Below are 27,115 nucleotides of genomic sequence, written 5' to 3' on the forward strand. Positions count from 1 at the left end.
ATACCCAGTTCCCAATGGGGTCCAAACCGCAAATAAATCCATTTTACCCTGTATAAAGCTTATACAGGGTAAACCCATAAATTGTTTGCCCTCTATATCACTGATAGAGAGCTATGCACAGCTGTTTGCTCCCTCAGGTATTAATACTTGCTCTGGGTTAATTAACAAGCCAAAAGTGATTTTATTAAATATAAAAAGTAGGATTTAAGTGGTTCTAAGTAATAACAGAGAGAGCAAAGTGAATTACCAAGCAAAATAAAACAAAAACACTCAAGTCTAAGCCTAATACAGTAGGAAACTAAATGCAGGCAAATCTCATCCTCAGAGATGTTCCAATAAGCTTCTTTGACAGACTAGACTCCTTCCTAGTCTGAGTCCAGCAATCCCTCCCACCCTTGCAGTTACTCACCTTTGTTCCAGTTTCTTTCAGGTATCTCTTTGGGGGGGGAGAGGTTATCTTTTAAGCTATCTGAAGACAAAATGGGGGGGCGTTTCCAGGGCCTTATATAGTGTGCCTTATAGACACACACTCCTAGCCTCTTGCACAGGGGCTACCTGATGTGTCATCTTCCTGCCTCTCCACCTGGCCTGAGGCTAGTACATGCTCTCACTGATGAGCCACCGCCTGCCCACACTCGCTCGCCAGCCACAAACAAGACACAGCTGGGGCTGCGCTGACTGACCAGCAGGGGGAGCAGAAAATATGGGACAATTTGCCCATTTTTAAAAAAAAGGCGGGACACCTACCATAGGGCTTAAATACAGGACTGTGCCGTTAAAAACAGGACGGACACCCTATGTCGGGAGCCACCATACACTCAATGACTCCCCTAGAACAAGAGACTGAGAATGCTGGTGGGGCCCAGATCTCTCCCTCACATCCCTTCCTCCCCTGGCTCCAGCCTTCTCTGTTCCTGAATCCCCCCTTCTGCCCACTCTGCCCCTTCACCATTCCCATAACCCCCTACCCACCTTCTCAGAGCTCCCGCTACCCACACTGGGATCTCCTCCTCTCCGCCATTTCGGCCAGGGGTCTTCCTCCTTATGGCCTCTCTCCCCTCCCCCTCTCATCACATCCTCACCCCGCTCCCTGGAATCTTCCTTTTGTGACCTGGGCTCTTCTCTTCCTGCTGCTACAGCCCCCTCCCCACCCCAGCCTTGGCCACACAGCCACCCTTGACATTGCATGTCCCTCTGCCCCTGCACCCCCTACAGCTTATAGCCTGCTCGCCACCTCCTTCTCTGCCCCTCTCCACTCTCCCAGCTCACAGGCCTGGTGCTGGGGATCAAGAAGGGAGAGCACAGTGATATCTTTGTGGAAGATTATAATTTAGAGCTGCTCCCTCATAAGGGACAGGATTAGGAATACAGAGATTTAGATATATGCCTGGAAGGTGGGGTTGAGAACACAGGGTAGCTGTGCACAGCTGGTCACCACAGAAGCTCTCTAGTTTTTTTTTTTTTTATGTTTTATTCTCATTCACTGGTTTGTTGCTTAATGAACCCCAAGGTCATGACAGGAGGAAGTGGGGGGGGGGGAGGCAGGTGATGCCCTTTGTACCATCCCCATGGCAACAGGCCTGGGGGATGGTCAGCACTGGGAGGGGACAGCGTCTGCTATCGTTGTTGCTGTCAGGGACAGATTCCCTTCGGCCTGAGCTGAGACCGGGCAGATTATCAGGGGAGCTGTGTTTGTACCCCCAGAGTTGTTACAGGGACAGAAATAAGGGCAGAGCTTCCCGTGGAAGGTGCCAGTGAAAGTGAAGAAATGGGACCTGTCAGTCACATTGTAAAATGAGACCTCACCCGCCTCATAGTCCAGGAAAATCCCCACCCGGCTGGGCCTGACGCTCACGGGGAGGGGGCTTGAGGGGGAGGTGAGGGCCTCGTATCCCCCATCCCTCAGCCACACGGCCCAGTATCCATCCTCAGGTGCGAGTGTGACCTGCCCCTTCCTGCGCACAGATTCCCTACAAACCCCCAGGTCCCAGCCTGTCTTGTCTCCCACCTCCACCTCCCAGTAATGCCTCCCGCCCGCAAACCCCTCAGCGCCCAGGACACAGGGACAAGGATCAAATCTCTCAAGATTGTCAGGCAGAGCCTGTTCTTCGTCTCCATGTCTCACACGTTTCCGATCCTCAGACAGGACGAGGTTGGGATTTGCTGTGTCTGGATCCAGAGTCACATCCACTGGGGAGAGAGTCACAGAGATAGTGCCAGGGGCAGGGGCTGGTTACTCAGACTAATGGAAATCAACCTGTGTCCCAATTAATTGCTGTTTAATCTCTGATTATACAATCAGTCACCCAGACTTGGACATGGAGGCAAAATATCTCCTGAAGGGAGAGTGGTATGTTCATTGCTTGGGGCAGAGGGGTGTAAGGTTGCAGACAGACACCAGCTGGACATGGGGGAGGAGTGAGGTGGGGTAGAGGAGAGGGGCAGGTATTAAGGACGAAGGATGGGGGCGAGCTTGAGGCACCAGGTGGGCAGAGAGGAGAGGTGCAGGCACCAGCAAGGAGAGGATGAGTGGGGAAGATGCCAGAGAGTCAGAGAAGGGTGAGATTAGGGTTAGAAACCAGTGGACAGAATGGGGGTGAGGGAGATGCAGGCCCCAGGGAATCTCTGTTGCTTTGGGGCTGTGTGTGGTGGGTTTGTTGCTAAGAGCAGGTCGGTGCCATCCCCACACACACTGGCCTGGAAGCCCTGCCCTAGGGGGCACAGCTGGGACTCTCCATAGTGGCTGTCCCCATGGACACCGCCTTCCAGCCAGGCAAACCGCACAGCCAGGCCCTCCCCTAGGGCATGAACAGTGTGTCTGGGTGGGGCATGCTGGGCTGGGGGCAGGGCTGGGTGATGGGGAGTTTAAGTGGACACTGCAGGGAACACAGACCATCTGTAGCAATCTGGACAGGGTACCAGTCTCAGATCACACCTGCACATCAAGTCTGCATGGGGGTTTGAACAGGGGCAGCTACATCGATGCAAGAAAACCCTGTGCGGACAACCTGAGGATTTGTCTACACTAGAAATGCTACATTCTCCCATTGGCATCAGTAACCCAACTCCCCAAGATGTGGTTGCTACGTCAACAGAAGAATTCTTCCATTGACCTTGTGCTATCTACGCTGGAGGACAAGTCAGCTTAATGTGTCATTCTGGGTGAGTCCCAAAATGGACAATGCTCAGAAAGCTCATCTCAGAGCCCCAAAGCCAAACAGTTTTCTCCCTGGGCCAGGCCAGATTGGCTTGAAATATTCAGAGTTTTCTCCCCAGGCTGGAGAGCATTAAGGGACATTGTAGGAGGAAGCAGTTTAATGTCCCAGGCAGAGGGGGGGATGATCAGGGTCTCCTGGGCTTAGCTCTAGAGTCACAACCAGGCACAATAATAACAACCCCCCTTGCTCCTCCCCTGGGATCTAGACACCCCAGCTTTGCCAGCACAGCATGTGAGTCTCCTCCAGGGAGATCTCTGGCCCACGGCGCTGACATGCTGTCCACTGAGTCTGCAGGGCTCATGCACTCCTCAAACACCTGCTGCAGGCTGGGGCTGCCCTGATGCTCTCCACGGAGTTTACAGGCTCCGCAGGCCCCGACGGGAAGAGTTTTCTCCAGGACCCTGAGCTCTGACAGCGTTTCTGCTCCTGGCCCGGCTCTCCCTGCCCTGCCGTGCTGACAGGCTGCACCCACCGGGACATCCGGGTCTGGCCCTCACAGCACACGCAGGGACATTGTCTGCGTCCACATTCCCTTCCCCCCATTCCTGGCACAGGGAACACCAGCCCCAGGACCCCTCCCTTCACCCCCCAGAGCAGGGGAGCGAGAGCCCTCGGCCTCCTGGGCAGTGGGACTGCTCAGAACAGATTCATGGGTCTGTGAAAGTGTCTCCACCCGGAGAGCTCTGTGCACCCAGCAACCCCTGAGATCAGGGGCCGGGGCTGGAACTCACCCCCTCCCACTCTGGGAGGAGAGGGGGCCTTGAGCCACCCATGCTGCTATCGGCCTGTATATAGCCAGCTCAACAGGTGACAGAGCCAGTGCCCTGAGCTGTCAGAGCGTCACTGATGGGGAAGGAGCATTGTGGGGTAGTGCTGGGGGCTCTGTGCACTGCTGGGGCTCTTATGCCAGTGATCTCGGTGCAGACTGGCTCGGTGCAGGGCTCCACAGCGATCAGCCTTGCTCCAGTCCAGTCTGACCCACAGTGGCTGTGACGTCTCTGCACTGCTGGGAGCGTATGTGTGGGGGGTGAGGGTTGGGACAGGACAGATTTCCCAGCTGCAGACAAGCAGGGTGAGGAGGCCAGTGGCCCTGCAGAGCCTGCTCCATTCCTGAGAGCCCCACAGCGTGTCCCTCAAGAAAGCTGCATTGGGTTCATTTAAATTGCTTTAAAAATACTGCAGAGACCGTGGTACAAACCCGTGTGACTCTCCAGCTGTGGGATGCGGCTGATCGGGTTTAGCTTCACGTTGGTCAGGCACCAACCTGAGCTGAACCAAGCTCAGCCTCTGCCAGAGCGAAGTACAGGAGTCTGGGCACAAACTGGAACCCATTTAACTGACCTGCTCCTGGCAATTCCCACGAACAAGGCAGAGGAGACAGGCTCAGGGAGGATGGGGACTCATTTCTCCAGGGCTGGGCTGGAGTCATGCTGCTGCTCTCACCCCTTCCTGTGTCATCCTTGCACGGGAGTAGGCTCCAGGGTCTGTTGTTATTGCTCCTCCTCCTCCCCCACTGGGGGTGTAAACCCTCCCACACCAGCTGTATCATCTCCCAGGTCTGGGGCACAGGGAATGGTGCCAGGAGGGGCTGTAGGGAGTGAATCTCTCCCTGGGGAAGGTGCTGGAGTCACCAGTACAAGATCAACTTCAGTTACCTGCGAATCCTCGGGCTCTTCTGAGTCCTGGAACAACCAGCAGAGAGAGAGAGAGAGAGGTGAGAATTCACACAGCAGAGTCATCCGGATCAGGTACGTACATGGACCCTCCACCCCAAAGCACTCAGCTCTGCACCATCTCACAACAGAGCAGGGTTCAACAGGCTCTGACCCCTCCTCATTTTTTCTGTGCCACATTCACCAGCTGGGTTTCTCTCCTGTGCAGATCACGTCACACGCGCCCAGTCCAGGGGCTGCTCCATACAGGGGAACAGGCCCCTGCTGTGCCCTAGAACAGCGACCAGGGTTCTCACCTCTCTCTGCAGCCAGCCCCTCTGGAAGGAAAGAGAGAAAAATCCATCACTGGCATGGGTCAGTGTGACCAGGACTAGAAGTCACAGCTCTGTCAGATGCTGTGATAGGGACCACAAGGACTAAGGACAAGGAGCCACCTTGTCATGTGACTCACCCTTCTCATTTTAGCACTGAAAGATGCAGAAAGGCCCCTGGGATTTTCACAAGTGTCAGAATAGTCAGGTGAGTTGCCCAACTCCTATAGACACCAATGGGAGTTTGGTGCCTAACCTGCTTTCGTGCTTCTGAAAATCCCAACAGGTGCCTGTTTAGGTGCCTAATGATTCAAATACCTCTGAAAATCTGGCCTAGGGTGCTCAGATACTAGGGCCCAGATGCTCAGCTGGTGTCAGTCAAGGAAGCTCCTTTGGTGTCCAGGAAGCTGAGAATCCAGCCCCGAGTCTGTGATAATGTCTCTCACATCGACCAGCTACAAACATTACCAAGAAATCTCCCCTTGTCTCTCGGCCCCATGCAGGATGCGTTGGAGGGAGACTCTCTCGTTGAGCAGCAGGAGGGAACTGCTGCAGAAATAGTGACAGTGGGAGAGGAACTTTCACTCCCAGCTCCTGTTCTCAGCCATTAACGTCTTTATAGGAAATCTTCCTTTCTGCTCAAAACAGCTTCCCTGAGCTCAGAAATCCACCAACCCCTCCCCATGAGGAGCACTGGGTTTTCTCAGTGAATACAGCTTTTCATGGCCTTTTGGGTTGCATTTCTCTGAAGGCTGATGTGCCTGGGTTTAACTGATCAGCACAAATACTCCTGGAAAGTGAACTCCCAGCTCCCTCTCTGTGCACCTCCCCCCAGAACAGAGACAGTCACAGCCCAGTGGCGCAGCTCCACATTCAACCTGCCAACTCACACTGCAGAATTCCAGACCCGAATATCAGAATCGGCGCATCAAGCGGCAAATCAGAGTGAGCGAAATACACAATTGTGAACAGTCAATACAGCCGAGAGCATTAGCCCCTGTGCTCAGTTGGCCATGGACAGAGCAGGAAGCAGCACTGGTCACACAGGTCAGTGATTATGAATTATTTACTCAAATCTAAACTTTCCCATAGGACCGTGTTCTGTGCAGCCAGGGGAGCTGGGACCACACGGGCTCTCCCAGGATCTGGGTTCCTCTGGGCTGGGACACAGGAGTCTGAGTCTGGTTCTGATGCATGGGGAATATGAACACACAGGCACTGATAATAACGCAAACAGCAGGCGTTGTCACTTCCTGCAGTCCCAGCTTGCCTTGGGGGAGCCTCTCCCCCGACCCAAATACTATGAGACACAACCCCCCAGCAGCGTCCCGTACCCAGGAATCCCGTCACAGCCTCCTGGAGTTTGTTCTCTCGAGGGAAATCCCTGATTCGCTTTTCCAGCTCAGGGGACTTGGGAGCCGGATGTGGAGACATCACCTTCTCGCCCCTGCAGGGAAATGAGTGCGTTTATTTCTCTCCCTCCTCGGCCGTAAGTTCCCGCCCCCCAAAGCCAGAAAGGGGAGTGGAAGCTGGGCCACAGGCAGAGTTAACAGGGCCCTGACCTCTGCTGCCCAGGGAATTTAGTGCCTGCACAATTTGCTGGGGCCCAGCCTGGGGACTGGGGGCATCTCTCCAGCCAGAGAGAAAAGACAGCCTGGGCAGTGCCAACCCCAGCTCCCCTCAGAGCCGGCCCGGCCCATGAGCCCCACCAGGACCTGGAGGGGCCGCACCCAGGGCTGAGAGAGGGGCCCATTCTCCAGGCCCAGCCACTCCTCAGCTTCTCCCGTCAGCCTCCAAGGGGTCTGGTCACTCCCCATGGGGTGGGGGGTTCTGGGACATGGAAACTGCCCCACTGGGGCCTGGGCTGGGACACTCGGCTCTTTCCCCAAAGGCCTCTAGGCCCCCCTCGCACGGGACAGGCTTTGGACCATGACAAAGCTGGGGCCAGGTCCCAGCTGGGCCCTCTGGGTGAAAGGGCTCCAGCCCCAGTAACGATCCCCTGTGGCGGCCTAGCCCCCAGGGAGGGTTCTCCAGCCCAGAGCTGTGGGGCAATCCCCTCCCCAGGGTGGGTCACACAGCCACAGCAGCAGCAGCCCCCGGGTAATGGGGACGGAAGGGGGCTGGATCCAGAGGGTGAGACTGTCCCATGGTCAGAGGGCTGGGTTTTTAGCCTGGCTTCTGAGCCTCTTCCCAGCATGACGGGGCGTGAGGGGCAGACAGATCCTGGACGTACCTTCTCACGGCACTTCTGACACCCTAGAGGGGAAGGAGAGATGGAGCAGAAAGTCAGTGCCCATGGTGCAGCCCAGCCACCTGCTCCAGATGGGTCACTCTGCTCTCCCATCCCCAGCCCCACAGGCTGTTCCCCTCGTGGGATGGTGGAACTAAAGGGCTGTGCTAGCGGGAGCAGAGCCCCTTTCACACCAGCTGCTCTGCAGAGGTGGCTGGTCTCCCTGAACTGAGCCTCAGGGCTGGAAGAGCCTTTCTCCGGCCTCCCCCCGTCTCCCTGACAGCCCAAACTCCTGTCTGTCTGCAGCCTTGGGGCTCCTGGCCCTGCAGACACCCAAGGCCACTTTCCCTGCACTGAGTTACCCTGTGAGCCCCGAATGACTCGAGGGCCATCCCCTCCCTGCACTGGACTCTGGGCATGTCTGACACAGTCTCACCTGCAGCAATTCCGGCACAGGCTGCTGACACTTCCCCTCCAGCTCTGTGATCAGGGCGCTGAGCTGGGAAATCTCCTCACACAGGTGGGTGGCGTTTTCCTCCCTCCTCCTCCCAATCTCCTGGTCCAGCTCTCCCAGCCGGGCCAGCAGGAGGCGCTCTTGTTCAGCCAGGAACTGGCGCAGCTGCTCGCACTCAAACACCACCAGCTGCCTCTCCACTTCCGTCTGCCTCTGGGGTGCACAGAGAGACGCAGGGACAGGGTGGGGACACAGGGTGAGTGGGGGATCATGGGAAATGGCACAAAGCCTTGTCCGGGCTGCACAGAGCGTTTCATTTGATATCTTTGCCAGCAGAACTGTGCCTGCACTAGGGCTTTTCCCAGGGTAAAAATGTCACCAAAAATCATCCCCCCAATGCCCCCCCAGTACCCATTTCTGTACCAGCAACAGATTTAACTGTCGATCAGGCCTTGGCAAATGCTGCTGCCCAAACCACCCAATGGCATCACTGGAAACGTCTGACACACACACCCTGGGATCAGCACAAATCTCCTCTTGCTTCAACCTGACCCCTGCAACATCTGTGCATGTTCAGCAGTTTCATTGTCCCCTGCCCCCCAGTGCTAAGGAGGCAGAACCAGAGGCTGCTCCCAGCGACCCTGGGGTGAACCCCTTGACTCCATTGGGAATTAACACCAGGGGCACAGAGGAGTCTGACCCTGACCCCAATGACGTCAGTGTTGTCACTCCTGATTTACACCAGATAGCTGAGAGCAGTTGTTGGCCTCCCACTGTTTAAAATGGCCCTGAACAGTCTCCTTCCATCAACCCTGGAAATCCTTTAACCTTCTGAATGACTCAGAGACCAACCAGCGCAGAGACCCCCCCTACTGCTGTCGCTGAAGCCCCTGTGCAAACCTGCTGGGCTGGGCAGGGGCACCTACCAGGAGCCTCTCACTTTCCTTGTCCCAGTCGGATTTCAGTCCCAGGAGCTCTTCTCTCTCCTCCTGCAGATGCTGCAGGCGGCTCAGAATTTGCTCCTGCAAACAGAGACAATGGCTCTGGGGGCTGGTTTGGGTGCATTGGTTTGTCCCCAGCGATAACATCATCACTGAGCAGAGCGATGCTGTGGGAGCAGGTCCCCCTTCTCCAACCCACTGAAAACATGACCCCAGCTCCCAGTAGGGTGACCAGACAGCATGTGTGAAAAATTGGGATGGGAGTGGGGGGTAATAGGCTTTTATATAAGAAAAAAACCTCAAATATCTGGACTGTCCCTATAAAATCACGACATCTGGTCACCCCAGCTCCCAGTCCCGTTATCAGGCAGTTCCCTGGCTTTAATCCAGAGATGCGCAGACACGCGCTAGGGGCTCTGTAGCCACAGAGAAGCTGCCCCAGTAACTCCCAGCCCCGGCAATAGCTATTCCCTACCCTGTACTCCTGGGCAGCCTCCTCGATGGGAACCACCGTGTGAGCGCGGTGAGCCCGGGATCTGTCGCACACCACACAGATGGGGGTTTGATCCTCTTCACAGAACAGTTTCAGAGCCTCCTGGTGCCTCTCACACATTCTCTGCCCCTCGGGCTCTGTCACCGCCTGGAGCCTCAGTCGTTTCACTAACTCCACCAGGTTCCCCAGCTGCCTGTTGGGCCGCAGGTTTCGCTGCAGGGCGGTTTCTCTGCACTGGGGGCAGGAGAAGTTTGACTCCGACTCCCCCCAGCACTGGCTGATGCAGGCCCGGCAGAAGTTGTGCCCACACTCAATAGTCACCGGGTCTGTGAAATACTCCAGGCAGACGGAGCAAGTCACTTCGTCCTGGAAGCTCCCTGCCAGGTCCCCGGCAGCCATGGCTCCTCTGCAAACGGGAAACAGCCGCTGCAGTTTAGTTTCACTTTCCTGAGAGCAGAGAAGCTTGTTTGGCTGGAGTTGGGGCGTTTCCTTCCTCCTGTTCCCAGCAGGCCCTGAGCTGAGCTGAGCTGAGCTGCAGTGACTCACCCCTCTTGTCACAGCCCGGGGGCCTGGGGAGACAGAGCCAGGTCTAGTGAAGGGTTAATGCAGGCTTCTCCCCCAGACAATCTGTGCAGGGTCTGGGGCTGGTTCCTTCCAGCTGCAGAAAGTCGCTGTCCCAGTGAGGGCTGCAGCAGCTGAGGTTGGGATAAAGTTGAAGGGGACGAAGCAGCCGAGAGTTGTTGTAGCTAGTTCTGGGAAAAGGGGAGACTGTGAAGTAGAGAGAACAAAGAACAGGAATAAGAAACCCTGCGGCTCCTGAATCTGAGTTAGTGCTAAAGCCTGTTATAAGACGCTGCTGCTGGGATCCCTGGCTGAGCAGCTGCTGTTCCCCAAAGGTGTCTCTGCTAAGTTAAGTAGAGACTTTAATTGAAGTCTCCTCTGTGCCCAGCCCAGGTGGGGACTTTCTCGGGTGGCTGGAACCAGTCCCTGGGGCAGCCCCGGGCTCTGCTGACACCAGCTACTGAGCCAGAGCCTGCAGCTGAGGGGACAGACTCCGGGAAAAGTGCTGGGAACTGGCAGGAAAGTGGCTCACTACAAACGACCCTGGGAGGCAGAAGCTGGGTTTACACTACAAAGTTAAGTTGACCTAAATTGCCCTGTGTATGTGTCGGGGCTGATCAAACCCTGTCACAGCGATGCAGTAAAACCACCTCCCTGACTGGCACAGAGCTGTGGTTGATCTTCTTAGGTTGGCACAGTGCGAATGTAGACACTGCATGGCCTATTTGATCCCTAACAGTCCTCCAGCCCCTGCCCCACAGTGCCCCAGTCCCTGCAATAGTTACTGCTCTGCTCATAAATGTAAAGCCCTCTGTGTAGAGGTCACAGAGACCAGATGCCCAGCTCCCCCTTAAACCTTCCCCCTCATGTTTTTGAAATGCCCTTTCCTGGCTGTCCACCTTGGCCAGCTCCCCTAAGCTCACCTCTGTTGTTTGCATCCAACTGATGGAGAGGTGATCATGACAGTGAGGGCAGGGGGTTAAATCTGAATGAGTGACATTGTGGCCTGGTGCATGGGGCTGCAGCATCCTCCGTCATCATGATGGAAGGGCAGCTGGGCCCAACCTGAGTGGTGCTGTGATCCCTTGTGCCAGGTCACAACAGCCAGCATGTGGGGCAGGGCTCAGCCCCATGGGACAGGAGCTGCCACTGCAGGGTGAGTGTGGGGCAGGAATGCTTCACAGTACTCCAGACCTCCCACCCCAAACGGCAGGACCCACCCCCACATGGATGCAATTAAATAACAGGAAATTCTTCCCCCCACACACACACAAAAAAAACCATAAAATTATAACAATAAAGAGAATGCCCCAGGCTCTAGCTGTAAGAATTTGAAATTCCAAGTTGTGTTTGTGTTGGTTGTTAACTGTTTTCATGGATAAGTTTGGCTGGGGCAGGAAGAGGGGGGAACAGCACCCTTGAGAGGCCCTGGCTTAGCTAGTTGGAGCTGATTGTTATGGGAGGCAGAGGCTCGTGTCAGGCCATGCTGATCATTCAGAGCTCAGACACTGAATGGAGCAGCACTCCACCAACCTCCCTGGCTCCCAGGGGCATTTACACACAGGGCTGGTGCAACCACTAGGAGAACTAGGCGGTTGCCTAGGGCGCCAAGTGTTTGGGGGTGCCAAAAAGCGGTGTCCTGGCTCGGCAGGGAGGATCCGCCTTCCGGAGGCACCGGAGAGCCAGAGCACCAGCTTGCGGGGGCAGCGAGCCCCAGCCATGGAATAGCCAGTGCTGTGCAGTGGGGGCAGCAGCCCTGCAAACGCAGTGGTGCCGCTGGCAGGGAGCAGCTGTGCCCCCCACCTCTCCTGCCCAGGCTGCGGCCTGGCACCCCCCCCCCCCCCCCGAGGCTTCTGCAGGCTGCAGCAGATGCATGTGGGCGGTGGCTCCCATGTGCCCCCCAGCTCCCCCATTGTCATGCCCCCATGCTCGGGCTCTGCGGCTCCCGGGCATGTGAGCTGCCACCGCGGTGCGGGGCCCTGAGCCTGCCGGGAGGGGCAGTGGCGGTGGCAGCTCACACTCCTGGGAACCACTGAGCGCGAGCATGGTGAGGGGGTGTCATAAACAGATAGTTAAGGGTTAAAGTCTGTTTTACCTGTAAAGGGTTAACATGTAGTACCTGGTGACCACCTGACCAGAGGACCAATCAGAGATAAGATTTTTTTCAAATCTCTGTGGAGGGAAGCCTTTGTCTGAGTGAGAACTGTTCTTGAATCTAACAGAGGACAGTCATGCCTCCAAGTTCTCCTGGAGTAGTTTCTACTAATTAATAGTGAGTATTAATTAGAAAGGCGAATTAGTCTTATGATTTGATTTCTACCTTTGCAATTGTGTGTTTGCTAAAGGAAATGCTTTATTCCTGTTTGCTGATATTGCTTTTACTGAGAAAAGGGGGAGAGGGGATTCTCTCCAGAGATTGATAAGGTTATACCCTATGAGTGTCCAGCTTGGGCTCATAGAGATTCTGTATTTTCTTGTTTTCCTTTTAATAAATTCTTTCTATAAAGACTTGATTAAATCCCTTCTACTGTGGATAGGGGGAGGGGCGAAGACACTCTCTCGGTGGTGAGACAGGCTTATCTCCGGGCAGAGAAGGGAGGGGGGAGATAGTTCCTCCTGGGTTTGATTCAAACAGTTGAATCAGGTATCTCTTTCCAGTGGCTAGGAGAGAGAGAGGGGGGGAGGTTTCCCTCCGATGAGTGGATCTGTATTTCCCCAGGGAACGTCTCTGGAAAGGGGAGTGGGAGGGGGAATATAGGGGTGTCTCGGCCCACGTAATCGACCGAGTGGTGGCAGCCTGAAGGAGACCTACCCTAGGATTTTGGGGTGGGGGGAAGACATGCGGGTCCTCACTTTGAAACCGCCCAGTTTCAAGTGAGGGTAGACTCCTGACAGGGGGGAACCGGGGAGCACACGGGGGGCACTGCCTGCATGCATCCACTGCAGGAGCCCCCGGGAGTGTGCCAGGCCGCAGCCTGGGCAGGCGCACCCCCCAGCGCCTCCCTTCACCGGGCTCCAGTTCTGCAGCTCCTGGGTGTGTGCGCCACCACTGCCCCTCCCCTCCCAGGGCCCCGCGCCCCGGCGGCAGCGGCTCCTGACATGCAGAGATGAGTGCTGCCCAATGATCTTGGAATTCTTGATGCGGGTGCTGAGAAGCAGCCAAGCAGGGGAGAGGAACTAGCAGCCAGGAGTGTCCAGGGGGAAGGTGCTGAGAGCTCACTGCTCAGGGCCTGGTACTGCTTTGGCCTCTGGCATCTCAACTGGGCTCAGTCCTGGGTACACAAACAGCGCTGCATTAAGGACCTCAGAAACAGGCCTGACTTGGGAATTCACATAAGTGCTGAATCTATGCCCCTGCTTTGAGGCTGGCATTGACCATCCCATCCCAAATGATTCACATGAGTTTCAGGAACTTTTGGATGTGGCCAAATCCATTGCGCAACATTAAGTTTGCATGTGTGTGTTGCACGGCTGGCAGCGGGGAGAGGTGAGAGTCTGTGGCTGGAGCTGGTGGGTGTGGTTGTGGGACAAGATAATATCTTTTACTGGACCAACTTCTGCTAGTGAGAGAGACGAGCTTCCGAGCCAAGCAGAGCTCTTCTTCCCTCTGGGAAATATACTCAGTCACTGCTAAATACAAATTGGAACAGATTGTTTAGCATAAGCAGTTAACACGCATTTCAAGGGACCATTCAAGGCAGGGCCGGCTCTAACATTTTTGCCGCCCCAAGCAAAAAAAAAAGAGCACTGCCCTGCCCCCGCCCCCTCAGCACCGCGTCGCGTCCCCCAAGTCCCCGCCCCCCCCGAGCGTCACACCGCCCAAGTCTCCGCCCCCAGCGCTGCATCACACTGCCCAAGTCCTCGCCCCCCTCAGCGCCGTGTAGCGCCGCCCAAGTCCCCGCCCCCCCGTGCCACGTCGCGTCGCACCACCCAAGTCCCCACCCCCGAGCGTTGCGCCACCCAAGTCCCCACCCCCAGCGCCGCATCGCACCGCCCAAGTCCCCGCTCCCCCAGCATCGCGTCGCACTGCTCAAGTCCCCGCCCCCCAGCACCGCATCGCACTGCCCAAGTCCCTGCCCCCCGAGCATCACGTCGCACCGCCCAAGTCCTCGCCCCCCGAGCGTTGTGCCGCCCAAGTCCCCGCCCCCAGCACCGGGTTGGGCCGCCTGTGTCTCCGCCCCCACAGTGCCGCTTCGCGCCGCCCAAGTCCCCACTCCCCCAGCGTCGCCTGGCCAAACCAAAAACAACAGAAACAAACCCCGATCGCCGCCCCCTCCCAAGGTGCTGCCCCAAGCACGTGCTTGGTAGGCCGGTGCCTGGAGCCGGCCCTGATTCAAGGTGAAGTGGCCAGTTAACAGATTCAGGCTGCGTGAGGTTTGGTTGTGGCTGTGGGCTGGGTTTTTGTGTGTGCAAATGAGGAGTGTGTGTGACTGTTGCAGCTGCTGTGCTGTTTAGAGTGTAATGTATGCGTCTGCAGCCAGGTTGTCACAGCGAGTACACCGGCTCTGCAAGTGCCTATGGGATGGTCATTGCAGATGATGCATGGGGAATGATATTGATCCCAGCAAAGCCAGTGAGTGGACTCGGGATGGGGGCCGCTGGAGTGGGGTGGGAAGGGCTCGCGGGGGGCTGTGCATCCTCCAGGGGAGTTCTGAGGGTGGAGAGGGGGGAACCTGGTCTGGGGAGCAGCCCCTGGGCAGGCTGGCCCCTGGGGTCTATAAAGGCTCATTGCAATTTGCCCCACAATGAACCGATGTGCAGGGGGAGGAGGAGAGGTGGAAGTTTTGCCTAGGGCGCAAAATATCCTTGCACCGGCCCTGGTTCTGCCCTGGTCAGAAGCCTGGCCAATATAAGCTCATTACCCAGTCCGCCCCCTCCCTTGATGTGGAGAAGACGTGAACTAGCCTTTGTAAATGTAGCTGAGATGTTCCAAGCACTTCAACCAAAACACACAGTTTTAGATTAAATATCAAACAGATTTATTGGCTACAGAAAGATTGATTTTAAGTGGTTATATGTAGCAAATGTAGAGATCAAAGCTGGTTACCTAAGAAATGAAAATAAATTTCCAGTCTAAGTTCTACAAACTAAAGAGGCTTTGAATCAAGCAGTGTCTCCCCCTGACAGATGGTCTAGTTCCTCAATACACAGGCTGGGACTCTTTTCCAGCCTGGGACCCCCTTCTGTTATAGTTTCTTCCAGCTTGCTGGAAAGATCTTTTGCTGTGACATGAGGGTCACTCAGTCCCCACTGGTCAAGCTGTCTCCATAGTACACAGTCTCTGGAGAGTGGATTCTTTCCTTGATGGGTGTTGTTGCGCCATTTACCGCTGTCTGGCTACTCCGTTGTTGTACCTGAAAGGCTAGTTGTGATGTTCCCAACCTGACAACATATTTCAGTAACACATATAGCAACAATTCATAACTTCACATACAATCCAACAGATCAAGATTTTTAAAATGATACCTCACAACACATACTTTATACAAAACATATCATAATGATCTGACAGTGGTGAATATGGGGCTTGCAGGGTGCTGCTTTGAGGTACAGAGGCCTTATGTTCAACTCAATGCACTTCACCTCTCTGTGTGTAACACAATAATGTTTCAATGCTGCATCTGATCAATTCCAACACTTCAGCAAATGTTCTAGGCATCAGCAGGCAGAACTGCACTGATTGTGTCAGAAATCTGGAAGCAGGAAATGGGAGACACTCGGAGGGCCTGGCACTGGGTGAGATGGGCAAATGGGGGCCTTTGATGACAGAGTTGGGGGTAAGTGAACCTTTAATCCCCTCTGTGGTCTATTGAGAAGCCACCTACAGCAGTGGGGGGGGGAGCAATAACTCCTCGTGGGGAAGCCCCTCCCGCAGCCAGTTTGGTTCTGGTGAACAGGGCAGGGATTTTGCAGGAGGCCTCCACATGCCCTGCTGGGACGGTGGACGGTATTTACACCTGTCCGTGAAAGTCTCCCTCTAACTCCTCCCAGCTGTGAGTGATGCAGACTCAGCAGAAATTCTGCCCACAGTTCGAAATCGAGGGCCCTAGGAGAGGAACAGGGAGGGGAAATTCAAGCCTGGTCTACACTAGGCGTTTAAATCGGTTTTAGGAGCGTAAAACCGATTTAACGCCACAACCGTCCACACTAGGAGGCACCTTATATCGATTTTAATGGCTCTTTAAACCGGTTTCTGTACTCCTCCCTAACGAGAGGAGTAACGCTAGTATCGGTATTAACATATCGGATTAGGGTTAGTGTGGCCGCTGATCGACGGTATTGGCCTCCGGGCGGTATCCCACAGTGCACCAGTGAGCACTCTGGACAGCATTCTGAACTCGGATGCACTGGCCAGGTAGACAGGAAAAGCCCCGCGAAGTTTTGAAATTCATTTCCTGCTTCCCCAGCGTGGAGATCTCATCAGCACAGGTGACCACGCACAGCTCATCAGCACAGTTAACAATGCAGTCTCCTGAGAATCGTAAAAGAGCCCCAGCATGGACTGCACGGGAGGTACTGGATCTGATCGCTATCTGGGGAGAGGATTCAGTGCTAACAGAACTGCGTTCCAAAAGATGAAATGAAAAAGTATTTGAAAGAATTTCTAAGGCTATGACGGATAAAGGCCACAGCAGGGACTCCGTGCAGTGCAGAGTGAAAGTTAAGGAGCTCAGACAAGCCTACCAGAAAACCAAAGAAGCAAACGGAAGGTCCGGGGCAGGTCGAAAAACATGCCGCTTCTATGCTGAGCTGCATGCAATTTTAGGGGGCTGCGCCACAAGTACCCCACCCCTGATCGTGGATTCCGAGGTGGGGGTTGTAATCTCTGCCATGGCTGAGGATTATGCAGACAGGGAAGATGAAGATGAAGAAGAGGAGGAAGACCTAGCAGAGAGCACACAGCACTCCGTGAGCCCCAGCAGCCAGGAGCTTTTTATCACCCTGACGGAATTACCGTCCTCCCAGCCCTCACAAGCCACTATCCCAGACAATGACGCCATGGAAGGGAGCTCTGGTGAGTGTACCTTTGCAAATAGCAAACATTGTTTTTTAAGCAAGCCTTTTTTAATGATTGATTTGCCCTGAGGACTTGGGATGCATTCGCAGACAGTATAGTTACTTAGAAAAGTTTGTTAACATGTCCGGGGATTGAGAGGAAATCCTCCAGGGACATCTCGATGAAGCGCTCCTGTAGGTACTCCAGAAGCCTTTGCAGAAGGTTTCTGGGCAAGGCAGCCTTGTTCCGCCCACCATGGTAGGACACTTTACCACGCCATGCATGTAGCAAGTAATCAGGTATCATTGCGTGGCAAAGCATAGCAGCGTATGGTCCCGGTGACTGCTGGCATTCAAGAAGCATCCGCTCTTTATCTTGTTCTGTTATCCTCAGCAAAGTGATATCGTTCAGGATAACCTGGTTAAAAATCAGGAATTTAAGTAAGGGGGGTGGCCATTTTTCTACTGGGTTCGTGGACTGCAGCAGCTTAAAAAAAAAACTTTCCTGCACGTAGCGAAGCGGGGGGAGGGGAGGAGTGAAATGCCGATGATCTTTTCTGTGTTTGGTCACCGGCGATCTTCCCCAAGCTACCAGACACACAGTGGGTGGGGGGAGGGGGGGAGGGGGAAGGTTGTTGATTAGCAGGGAGCTAGCGTGGTATTAGCCATGCGTTGGGGGGGAGGGGTAAATCACTACAGAAGCCGAAAGACAGTGGCTTACCATGGCCGCATGCAAGCTGAATTCTGATGCCTGGACCTGTGTCTGTGAGATCTGTAACTCCAGAGCTGCAAGCACTCACTATTAAGATGAAAAATGCGACCTTGTAGGGAAATCACATGTGCTAGGTGAATAGTGCTGTTCACTGTGAAAGAGTATAACCATTGTTCTGTAAAATGTATCTTTCTAAATATTTATCTCCCTCATGCAGCTGCAAATTTTTCAACCATCCCTCCTCCATCCCAAAGGCTAGCACAGATAAGGCGGAGGAAAAAGAAGACGCGAGATGAGATGTTCTCGGATATTATGGAAGTTACACACAATGAAAGAGCTCATCTGAATGAGTGGAAGGACGTGGTATCAAATTACAGGAAAGAGGCCAGTGAACGTGAGGACAGGAGGGATGAACGTGAGGACAGGAGGGACAACCGAGATGAGAGGTGGCGGCAGGAAAACCGGCAGGAAAATCAGCGGTGGCGGCAGGAAGATCAGCGGTGGCGGGATGCAACTCTGGGGCTGCTGCGTGATCAAACTGACATGCTCCGGCGTCTTGTGGAGCTTCAGGAACGGCAGCAGGATCACAGAGTGCCGCTGCAGCCCCTGTATAACCACCCTCAACCCTCACCATGCCACATCCTCCTCACCCAGACGTGTAAGAACGTGTGGGGGGAGGCTCCGTGCACCCGCCCACTCCACCCCCGTGGACAGCCCAACCAGAAGGATGTCGTTACTGTGAATTTTTTTTAATGGCCTTCTCCATCCCTCCTATCCTCCTCCCAAACCACACCCTTACTTCTCTCCCTCTTTTTATAATGAATCAATAAAGAATTCATGCTTTTTAAATGAGAGTGACTTCATTTGCATAAGTAAGCTGTACTCGAAGGGGGAGGGGGAGTTGCTTACAGGGACTGAGTCAATCAAGGGGGTTGGGTGTTCATCAACAAACACAGCAGTCACACTGTACCCTGGCCATTGATGAAGTTCGTTTTCAAAGCTTCTCTGATGTGCACCGCTTCCTGGTATGCTCTTCTAATCTCCCTGGTGTCTGGCTGCGCGTAATCAGCGGCCAGGTGATTTGCCTCAGCCTCCCACCCCGCCATAAAGGTCTCCCGCTTACTCTCACAGAGATTGTGGAGAATACAGCAAGCAGTAATAACATAGGGGACATTGGTTTGGCTGAGGTCTGAGCGAGTCAGTAATGTCCGCCAGCGCGCCTTTAAATGGCCAAATGCAGATTCCACCACCATTCTGCACTTGCTCAGCCTGTAATTGAACATATCCTGACCACTGTCCAGGCTGCCTGTGTATGGCTTCATGAGCCATGGCATCAAGGGGTAGGCTGGGTCCCCCAGGATAACGACAGGCATTTCAACATCCCCAACTGTTATTTTCTGGTCTGGGAAGTAATTCCCTTGCTGCAGCCGTTTAAACAGAGTAGTGCTTCTGAAGACGCGAGCGTCATGAACCCTCCCTGGCCATCCCACGTGGATGTTTGTGAAACGTCCCTTGTGATCTACCAGTGCTTGCAGCACCATTGAAAAGTACCCCTTCCGGTTTACGTACTGGGTGCCCTGGCGCTGCGGTGCCAAGATAGGGATATGGGTTCCATCTATCGCCCCCCCACAGTTAGGGAGTCCCAGTGCAGCAAAGCCATCCACTATGGCCTGCACGTTTCCCAGAGTCACAACCTTTCGTAGCAGCAGCTTAGTGATTGCTTTGGCTACTTGCATCACAGCAGCCCCCACAGTAGATTTTCCAACTCCAAATTGATTCCCGACTGACCGGTAGCTGTCTGGCGTTGCAAGCTTCCACAGGGCTATCGCCACTCCCTTCTCTACTGTGAGGGCTGCTCTCATCTTGGTATTATGGCGTTTCAGGGCAGGGGCAAGCAAGTCACAAAGTTCCATGAAAGTGCCCTTACGCATGCGAAAGTTTCGCAGCCACTGGGAATCGTCCCACACCTGCAACACAATGCGGTCCCACCAGTCAGTGCTTGTTTCCCGGGCCCAAAATCGGCGTTCAATGGATAGAATCTGCCCCATTACCATCAGGAGCTCCAAAGCGCAGGGGCCCGCGGTTTGAGAGAATTCTGTGTCTACGTCCTCATCACTGTCATCGCCGCGCTGCCGTATCCGCCTCCTCCTCGCCTCGGATTGAAGGTCCTGGTTCACCATAGACTGCACGAGAGTGCGCGAGGTGTTTAAAACATCCACGATTGCGGTATGGAGCTGAGCAGGGTCCATGCTTGCTGTGCTATGGCGTCTGCACAGTTCACCAAGCAAAAAAGGCGCAAAACGGTTGTCTGCTGCTCAGGGAGGGAGGGGTGAGGCTGTACCCAGAACCACCCGCGACAATGATTTTTGCCCCATCAGGCACTGGGATCTCAACCCGGAAATGCCAAGGGGCGGGGGAGGCTGCGGGAACTATGGGATAGCTACGGGATAGCTACCCACAGTGCAACGCTCCAGAAACCGACGCTAGCCTCGGACCATGGACGCACACCACCGATTTAGTGTGTTTAGTGTGGCCGCGCGCACTCGATTTTATAAAATCTGATTTACAAAACCGGTTTATGCAAATTCGGAATAGTCCCATAGTGTAGACGTACCTTCAGTCTCATTCATTCATTTCACCACCATGGGCCTCACCTCATGAAATGAGCTACAGGCAGAAAAGCCCAAAGCCCTGAGCCCTGGCACTTTAGGGCCTGTTCAGAATTGATTCTGCTTCCCCCAGGGTCGCTCCTTAGACTCTCCCCTGTTGCACTGTGCGTTCCAGTGACTCACCAGGCATAGGCGGCGAGGAATATGGGCCCGTGGTGCCCGTGCTCCACCAATATTTAGGAATGTGGGCCCGGCTCCACCAATGTTTGGGCTTCTATTTTCAGAGCCGTCCCATCCATAAGACAGACCAGGGAAACCGCCCCGGGCCCTGCGCTTCAGGGTGACACGGGGTCCAGGGCGGCCCGGGGGGGGGGGGGGGGGCTAGTGAGGGGCTTGGCACCAGCAGCAGTGAGCAACCTCACCAAAGCCCACCCCTGCTCTGCCCCTTCCCTGCCCCCACTCCACCCCTTCCCCCAAACCCCCATCAACCCGCCTCTTTCCCGCTTCCAACCCCTCCCACAAGCGATGCCGAGAGCCGGCAGGGCGGGGTGGGCTGGGGCCAGTTACCTTGCTGCTGCCGGAGCCAGGCCCCCCACTAGCCCCCTGGCTGCCCTGAACCCCGCATCCCCCTGAAGTGTGGGGCCCCCCAAAGCACGGGGTCCCATTCATAGTACAGACCGGGCAACTGCCCTGGACCCCACATCCCCCTGAAGTGTGGGCCCCCCCAAAGCACGGGGTCCGTACTATGAACAGGATGGCTCTGCTTGGACTCCATGTTCCCCGAAGCATGGGGCCCCCTAAAGCGCGGGGTCCAGGGTGGTTGCCCCGGTCCGTACTATGGACAAGATGGCTCTGCTTGGACCCATTCTGGGCACCACCAAAAATGATACAAACTTGGCACCCCTGTCACCAGGGGCTCTTGCTTAGGGGCCCTGGCCCTGCAGACACCTGTCACCAGCAGGGGCAGCTCCTCCTTGGGGGAGGGTGGAGTGAAGTCCCAGCAGGAATGTAACTGCTGTGCAGTGCAGCTGAGGTACTGTAGGGGGCAGCACCAGCTGCTGCCACTGGGGAATCCTGGAGGCTGCAATACACCAGGCTGCTACCAATGCCTGTGTCCCACTTAGCCTGCAGGCAGCACAGGGAGGAGCCCAGAGCAGGGCCCAGAGGTGGCTGTGGGGCTGTTTCAGCTCATACACACTGTAAGGTCTCAGGGGGGTTGGTGATGCAGGGTTCCCAGAGGCAACATGGAATAATGGGGTGCCCAGCGCTGGCCTTGGGGGAGATGGTTGCCCAGCCCCACAGATCTCACTGCCAGGAAGTTTCCCCTGAGATTCAGCCTCACTTTCCCCTTTGTTAATTTCTCTCCATCCCCACTGCTCTTTTTGCCCCTAAATTCTTTATGTTTAAAAACAGAACCAGAAACAATAGACCCCCCTGCTGGTGGGCACAGAAAATACTGACTCTAGGATCAATTCTCAATCCACATCTCACACTGCCCATGAGACCTCCTGTTCTCAGTCATATCTCTGCCCACAGTCCTGCATGTCTGGATGGGTCTCTCCACAGCTGGGATGGGCAAATCCCCTCCTGCAGACCCCTCCCCTCACAGCTAGGATGGGGGACTCTGGAAAGTCTGGAGGATGCAGCCACATAAGCATTGGCCTCCCCACTCCTCAGATGCAGTAGGTGGGGACAGAAATGAGAAGATCTCAGGACGGGGTTCATACAGGATTTTATGCCAGGCAAAAGTCCTGTTTGGATTGGACTTAACTTTACAACCCCTGCAATGAAGTGGACCTGAGCGGATGGCTCCCTGTTAAATCAAACACTTTGCATCTCTCCCCATGTTAAATACATCTGGAGTGTTTTTAAACATTGGCCAAGCGAATTGTTTATCGTTCTCTGTATTTATATTGCTGCACAATAACAGCTGTAACAAGTGCCCCTGTGAACTAATGGATGATGTGGAAGTAGAGCAAGAACGGACAGGGATTTCAATGCATGACAGTCTCTGTGAGCAAGAGTCAGGCTGGCTGTAACCCTAATAACGCGAGGTTTGTAGAAGCGAGGATTGTGTGAGGCGAGTGAGAAAGAACTGTGGGAGAAGTCGTTGCGACCTTGTGTCGATAATGAATGTAGACTGGCGTCTAAATAGAAGTGAGAAAAATAAGATATCAAGATGGCCTATGTATAAACAAAATGCAGCTGTTGCCTATTATTGTATGTAACAAAAAGTATAAATGCTGCTGTAATTGTTTACCTGTTGAGAGACCTGCCTAGGACTGGGGAAACCCTGTGTCCTAGGGCTCTCCCTCCCTCTATACAATTGTAAAGAGAAAATAAAGTATCTGACTCTGCTGCACCCAACCAAAAAGTGAGAACTAAGTTTTTCTCCAACAATGACACAGTGCAGCAATGACTTCTATTCACCATTGTGCTGGCACAGCAGCAGGGGCAACAGGTTTGTATAATTTTTGGTGGTGCCCAGAATGGGTCCATGTCCTGCGCCTCCCCTCCCACCCCCACCTGCCTTGTAAGCCGATCTATATATTTTTAAAATAATGTAAAAATGGACTGGAAACAGTAAGCGCATAACAGTTTCCCTCTATTGCACAATATCACTATTGTCAGAAAATGTATTTAACTAAGACTATCAACTTGATTAATACTGTTTTGAATACCGAAACAACGCAGCACTCTTGGATCAATAACCCATAAAAGCAAATACCAAGCCCTAGCTGCTCAGGTCCAGACTCCAGGAAGCCCCCTCAGAGTCAGTCAACTCCCGGTGGGTGCTGGGGGGGGGCTACCATAACATGTGTGTCTCCTCCCCTCCTGCCTCTGCAGGCGCAGTTCCTTTGTTGTGAGGTAGCGCAGCACAGAGGGGCAGGGCAAGGGGCAGCTCCATCCCCCACTGGACAACGATGAAAAGTGTTTGCTGCCTCCTGAAGAACATTGCAAAAGGGGCTACATTTTGTTTTAGTTTTAGAAAGTATTTGCTTTTATGGATTATTGATCCAAGAGTGCTGCTGCACAGGGCGCAGGTAGGGATGCCAGCAATGCCCCTCTGCTATGTACATCAGCCAAACTGGACAGTCCCTACGGAAAAGGATAAATGGACACAAATCAGATACTAGGAATGGCAATATACAAAAACCTGTAGGAGAACATTTCAACCTCCCTGGCCACACAATACAGGATTTAAAGGTAGCCATCCTGCAGCAAAAAAACTTCAGGACCAGACGTCAAAGAGAAACTGCTGAGCTACAGTTCATCTGCAAATTTGACACCATCAGCTCAGGATTGAACAAAGACTGTGAATGGCTTGCCAACTACAAAAGCAGTTTCTCCTCCCTTGGTGTTCACACCTCAACTGCTAGTAGAGGGCCTCACCCTCCCTGATTGAACTAACCTCATTATCTCTAGCCTGATTCTTGCTCGCATATTTATACCTGCCTCTGGAAATTTACACCACATGCATTCGACGAAGTGGGTATTTACCCACAAAAGCTCATGCTCCAAAACGTCTGTTGGTCTATAAGGTGCCACAGGACTCTTTGCTGCTTTTAATTCTATCATTTTTTTCAACTATTAATTTTCAAAGATGTAATGCAGGACGTGAGCATATGTGCCCTGCCTTCCAGAGAGAACCAGTCAAGACAATAAGGGTGGGGGGGGAGAAAGAGAGAGAGAGCAGCTGCACATGTGTGTAGTTGTGATGTTTATGACACATGTACATTGTAACTGAACAACCCAGTCTGACAATTTAATAGTTTATTTTGTTAAGATAAATATTTTGGATTTCTTGAAATTCCACAGTTGAAATACAAATGACGTTATTTAGAGAAGTTAAACTTCACTATAGATTTGAGGGAAAAAAATAAAAATGTAAATAATTCCATTTCTACAAATATATTTAGATACTTGTTTTTAAAATAGTGTTTAAATGTAAATTAAAATATTCTTGTATTTACACCTTGTTACAATAATGTTTTCTAAATTAAAATAATCTTTTTACTTTCATATTTTATATTGAGATTTCACAGGGGTAGAAAATTCTGACCGGAGTGAATGACCCCATCCCCCACCATCTGCTACCCCTGGGGCAGGGGACAGGGAAGGTGGGGGCTGGGGGTTCCCAGGTGTCCGGTTTTCGACTGGGACCTCCAGCTGAAAAGGGAAACTGGCAGCATCGGGTCAGCACAGAAAGTCCAGTTGCTGCAGTAACTGGCCCCCACCACCGGGGGCAGGAAGAGCAGCAGGGCTGGGAGGGGCCAGTCTGTGCCGCGGGGTCACTGTCAGGGACCGAGATTCCCTCCGGCCTGAGCTGGGACCGGGCAGATTATCAGGGGAGCCGCGTTTGTACCCCCAGCGTTGAGACCAGGACAGAAATAAGGGCGGAGCTTCCCGGAGAAGGTGTCAGTGAAAGTGAAGAGATGGGACCTGTCAGTCACATTGTAAAACGAGACCTCGCCTGCCTCATAGTCCAGGAAAATCCCCACCCGGCTGGGCCTGACGCTCACGGGGAGGGGGGTCCTGAGAGAGGTGCCGGCCTTGTATTCCCCTTCCTCCAGCCACACGACCCAGAATCCATTCCCAGGTGAGAATGTGCTCTCCCCTTTCCTGCTCACAGATTCCCTACAAACCCCCAGTTCCCAGCCTGGCTTGTCTCCCACCTCCACCTCCCAGTAACGCCTCCCGCCCGCAAACCCCTCAGCGCCCAGAACTTCAGGGTACGTATCAAATCTCTCAGGGTTGTTGGGCAGATCCTGGCGTTTGTCTCCGAGTCTCACACGTTTCCTATCCTCAGACAGGACGAGGCCGGGACTTGCCGTGTCTGGATCCAGAGTCACGTCCACTGGGGAGAGAGTCACAGAGTCAGGGCCGGGGGCAGGGGCTGGTCACTGGGATCAAAGGGAAATTAACCTGCAGCCCCGTTAATCACTGTGGGGGAAGTCAGAGGGGTTGTTGCCTGAGGGGAGTCAGGGCCCCTCTGCCTGTGAGGAGACAATGAGGGGAAAGGGCAGGAGGAGCGGGGGAGGGGTGAGAAGGTGTCAGGGGAGGCGGGGGAGGGGAGGTGACAGACTGATGTTGGGAGAGGGAGGGGGAGGTGACAGGAGCGGGGGGGGGAGGGCGGGACATGGGGTGGGGCAGGTACAAGGGCTATGGGGTGATAAGGGAAAGGAGGGGCACCAGACAGGGGTGTGAAGGGAAGGGCAGGTTCCAGGGGGCTGCAGGGGGTGGGGGGAGGGGTGGGCACCAGGGCAGAAGAAGGGGATGGGCCCCAGGAGGCAGCAGGGAGCAAGGGAAGGGGCAGGCACCAGGGGGCAGAGGGGGGTGAAGGAATGGGGGGAGCGCCAATGGGGCAGGGGAAATCAAGGGCAGGGTGAGCTCAAAGGGGTGAGATGATGAGGAGTGAGGAGGTGAAACCATGGTGGGGAGCGAATGAATAGGCACTGGTGCCAAAGGGGCAGAATGGGGGTGAGGGAGGAGGTGAGCAAAAGGGGGGCAGAGAGAGGGGTGTGAAGGGCAGGCCCTAGGGGGGCAGAGGCGTGTGCAGGGAGATGTGGGCACCAGGGGCCCAGGGGCTAGGAGAGGGGGAGGGAAGGGGTGGGGAGTGCTGAGGTGAGGGGAAGGGCTGAGACCAGGGGTCCCAAAGGGAGGTGAGGGAAGGGACTTGCACCAGGGAGGCAGATTGGGCCAGGGCAGAGCTGGGACTTGGGGCAGAGGAGGAGCTGGCACCAGGGGACTGGAGGGGTGGTGAGGGGTGCAGGTGTCACGGAGCCAGAGGGGGAGGTGAGGGGCAGGGGTGAGAAATAAAGAGAAGGTGGCATGGGCGATGGTGGCAGAGGGGCGAGAGGAGAGCAGGGTCAGTGGGACAGAGGGCGGGGAGGGGGCTGGGCACCAGGAAGGAAGGGGACAAGGGGAGGGTCAGGTGTTGGGGGGGCAGGAGGAGGGAAGGGGCAGGCAGCAGGAGGGTGCGGGGGGGAGGGGAAGGGCAGGTGCCAGGGGACTGAGGGGGCTGAGCAGAAGGGCAGGCACAGGGAGGGCAGAGGAGGGGAGGGAGAAGCCCCAGGGGGCAGAGAGGGGTGAGAGGCAGGGCAGGTGGGCAGAGGGAGGTGTTAGGAGAGGGGTTGGGGAGAGGCAGGTGTCAGGGGTCAGAGTGGGGCTAGAGGAGGGGTGGGCACAGGGGGGTGAGGGAAGGGGCGGGTGCCAGGGGTCAGAGAAGGAGAGGAGCAGATGCCAGGAGGGCTGAGGGGAGTAAGAAGGGCGAAAGCCAGGACAGCAGAGAAGGGTGAGGGGTGGTGTGGCCATCAGAGGGTAGGGGAGGTGATGGCAGTGGTAGGCACCAGGGAAGCAGATTGGGGTGAGGGGTGGGGTGGGAGACATGGCACAGAGGAGGGAAAGGGGAGAGGTGGATGCCAGGACATATCGGGGGTGTGACGTGATGGGAGGGCTCCAGGGTGCAGAGGATGTTTGGGGGAGAGGGGCAGATGACAGGAGGGCAGGGGGAGAAGGGATGGGCTGTTCCAGTGGGGCAGAGATGGGTGGAGGGCAGGGGCATGTGCCAGGGAGGAAACGTGGGAGTAGAGGGGCAGGGGCCCAGGGGAGCAGAAAGGGAGTGAGAAGAGCGGGAGGGATGTTGGTGAGGGGTCAGAATAGACGCTGGGTCCAGGGTCCCTCACAGGGGTGGGGGAAGGGTAAGGGAGGGGCAGGCGCCAGGGAATCTCTGTTGCTTTGGGGCCATGTGTGGTTGGTTTCTCGCTCAGAGCAGGTCGGTGCTGTCCTCACACACACTGGGGGTGCAGCCCTGCCCCAGGGGGAGCAGATGGGACTCCCCATGCTGGCAGGCCCCACGGGCCCCACCTTCCAGCCAGGAAACCCCACAGCCAGCCCCTCCCCTCGCAAGGCTGAGC

General features: G+C 54.9%; 1 protein-coding gene across 1 annotated transcript in view; it reads right to left on the reverse strand.

The window, feature by feature from the left end:
• Positions 1-252: 252 nt before the first annotated feature.
• LOC123346652 overlaps positions 253-27,115 on the reverse strand; it is a 35,558-nt gene continuing 8,695 nt past the window's right edge. Inside the window, exons 8-18 of the mRNA XM_044984129.1 lie at positions 24,500-25,056; positions 21,236-21,323; positions 20,244-20,256; positions 9,303-9,909; positions 8,813-8,908; positions 7,869-8,099; positions 7,436-7,458; positions 6,537-6,649; positions 5,188-5,208; positions 4,874-4,900; positions 253-2,190 (exon numbers count right to left, since the gene is read on the reverse strand). Of these exons, the coding sequence (XP_044840064.1) occupies positions 1,592-2,190; positions 4,874-4,900; positions 5,188-5,208; positions 6,537-6,649; positions 7,436-7,458; positions 7,869-8,099; positions 8,813-8,908; positions 9,303-9,909; positions 20,244-20,256; positions 21,236-21,323; positions 24,500-25,056 (2,375 nt within the window). The 3' untranslated portion in view covers positions 253-1,591. The remainder of the gene's footprint in view (positions 2,191-4,873; positions 4,901-5,187; positions 5,209-6,536; positions 6,650-7,435; positions 7,459-7,868; positions 8,100-8,812; positions 8,909-9,302; positions 9,910-20,243; positions 20,257-21,235; positions 21,324-24,499; positions 25,057-27,115) is intronic.

Source organism: Mauremys mutica, chromosome 12 (assembly GCF_020497125.1).
Source record: "Mauremys mutica isolate MM-2020 ecotype Southern chromosome 12, ASM2049712v1, whole genome shotgun sequence".
Classification (NCBI taxonomy): Eukaryota; Metazoa; Chordata; order Testudines; family Geoemydidae; genus Mauremys; species Mauremys mutica.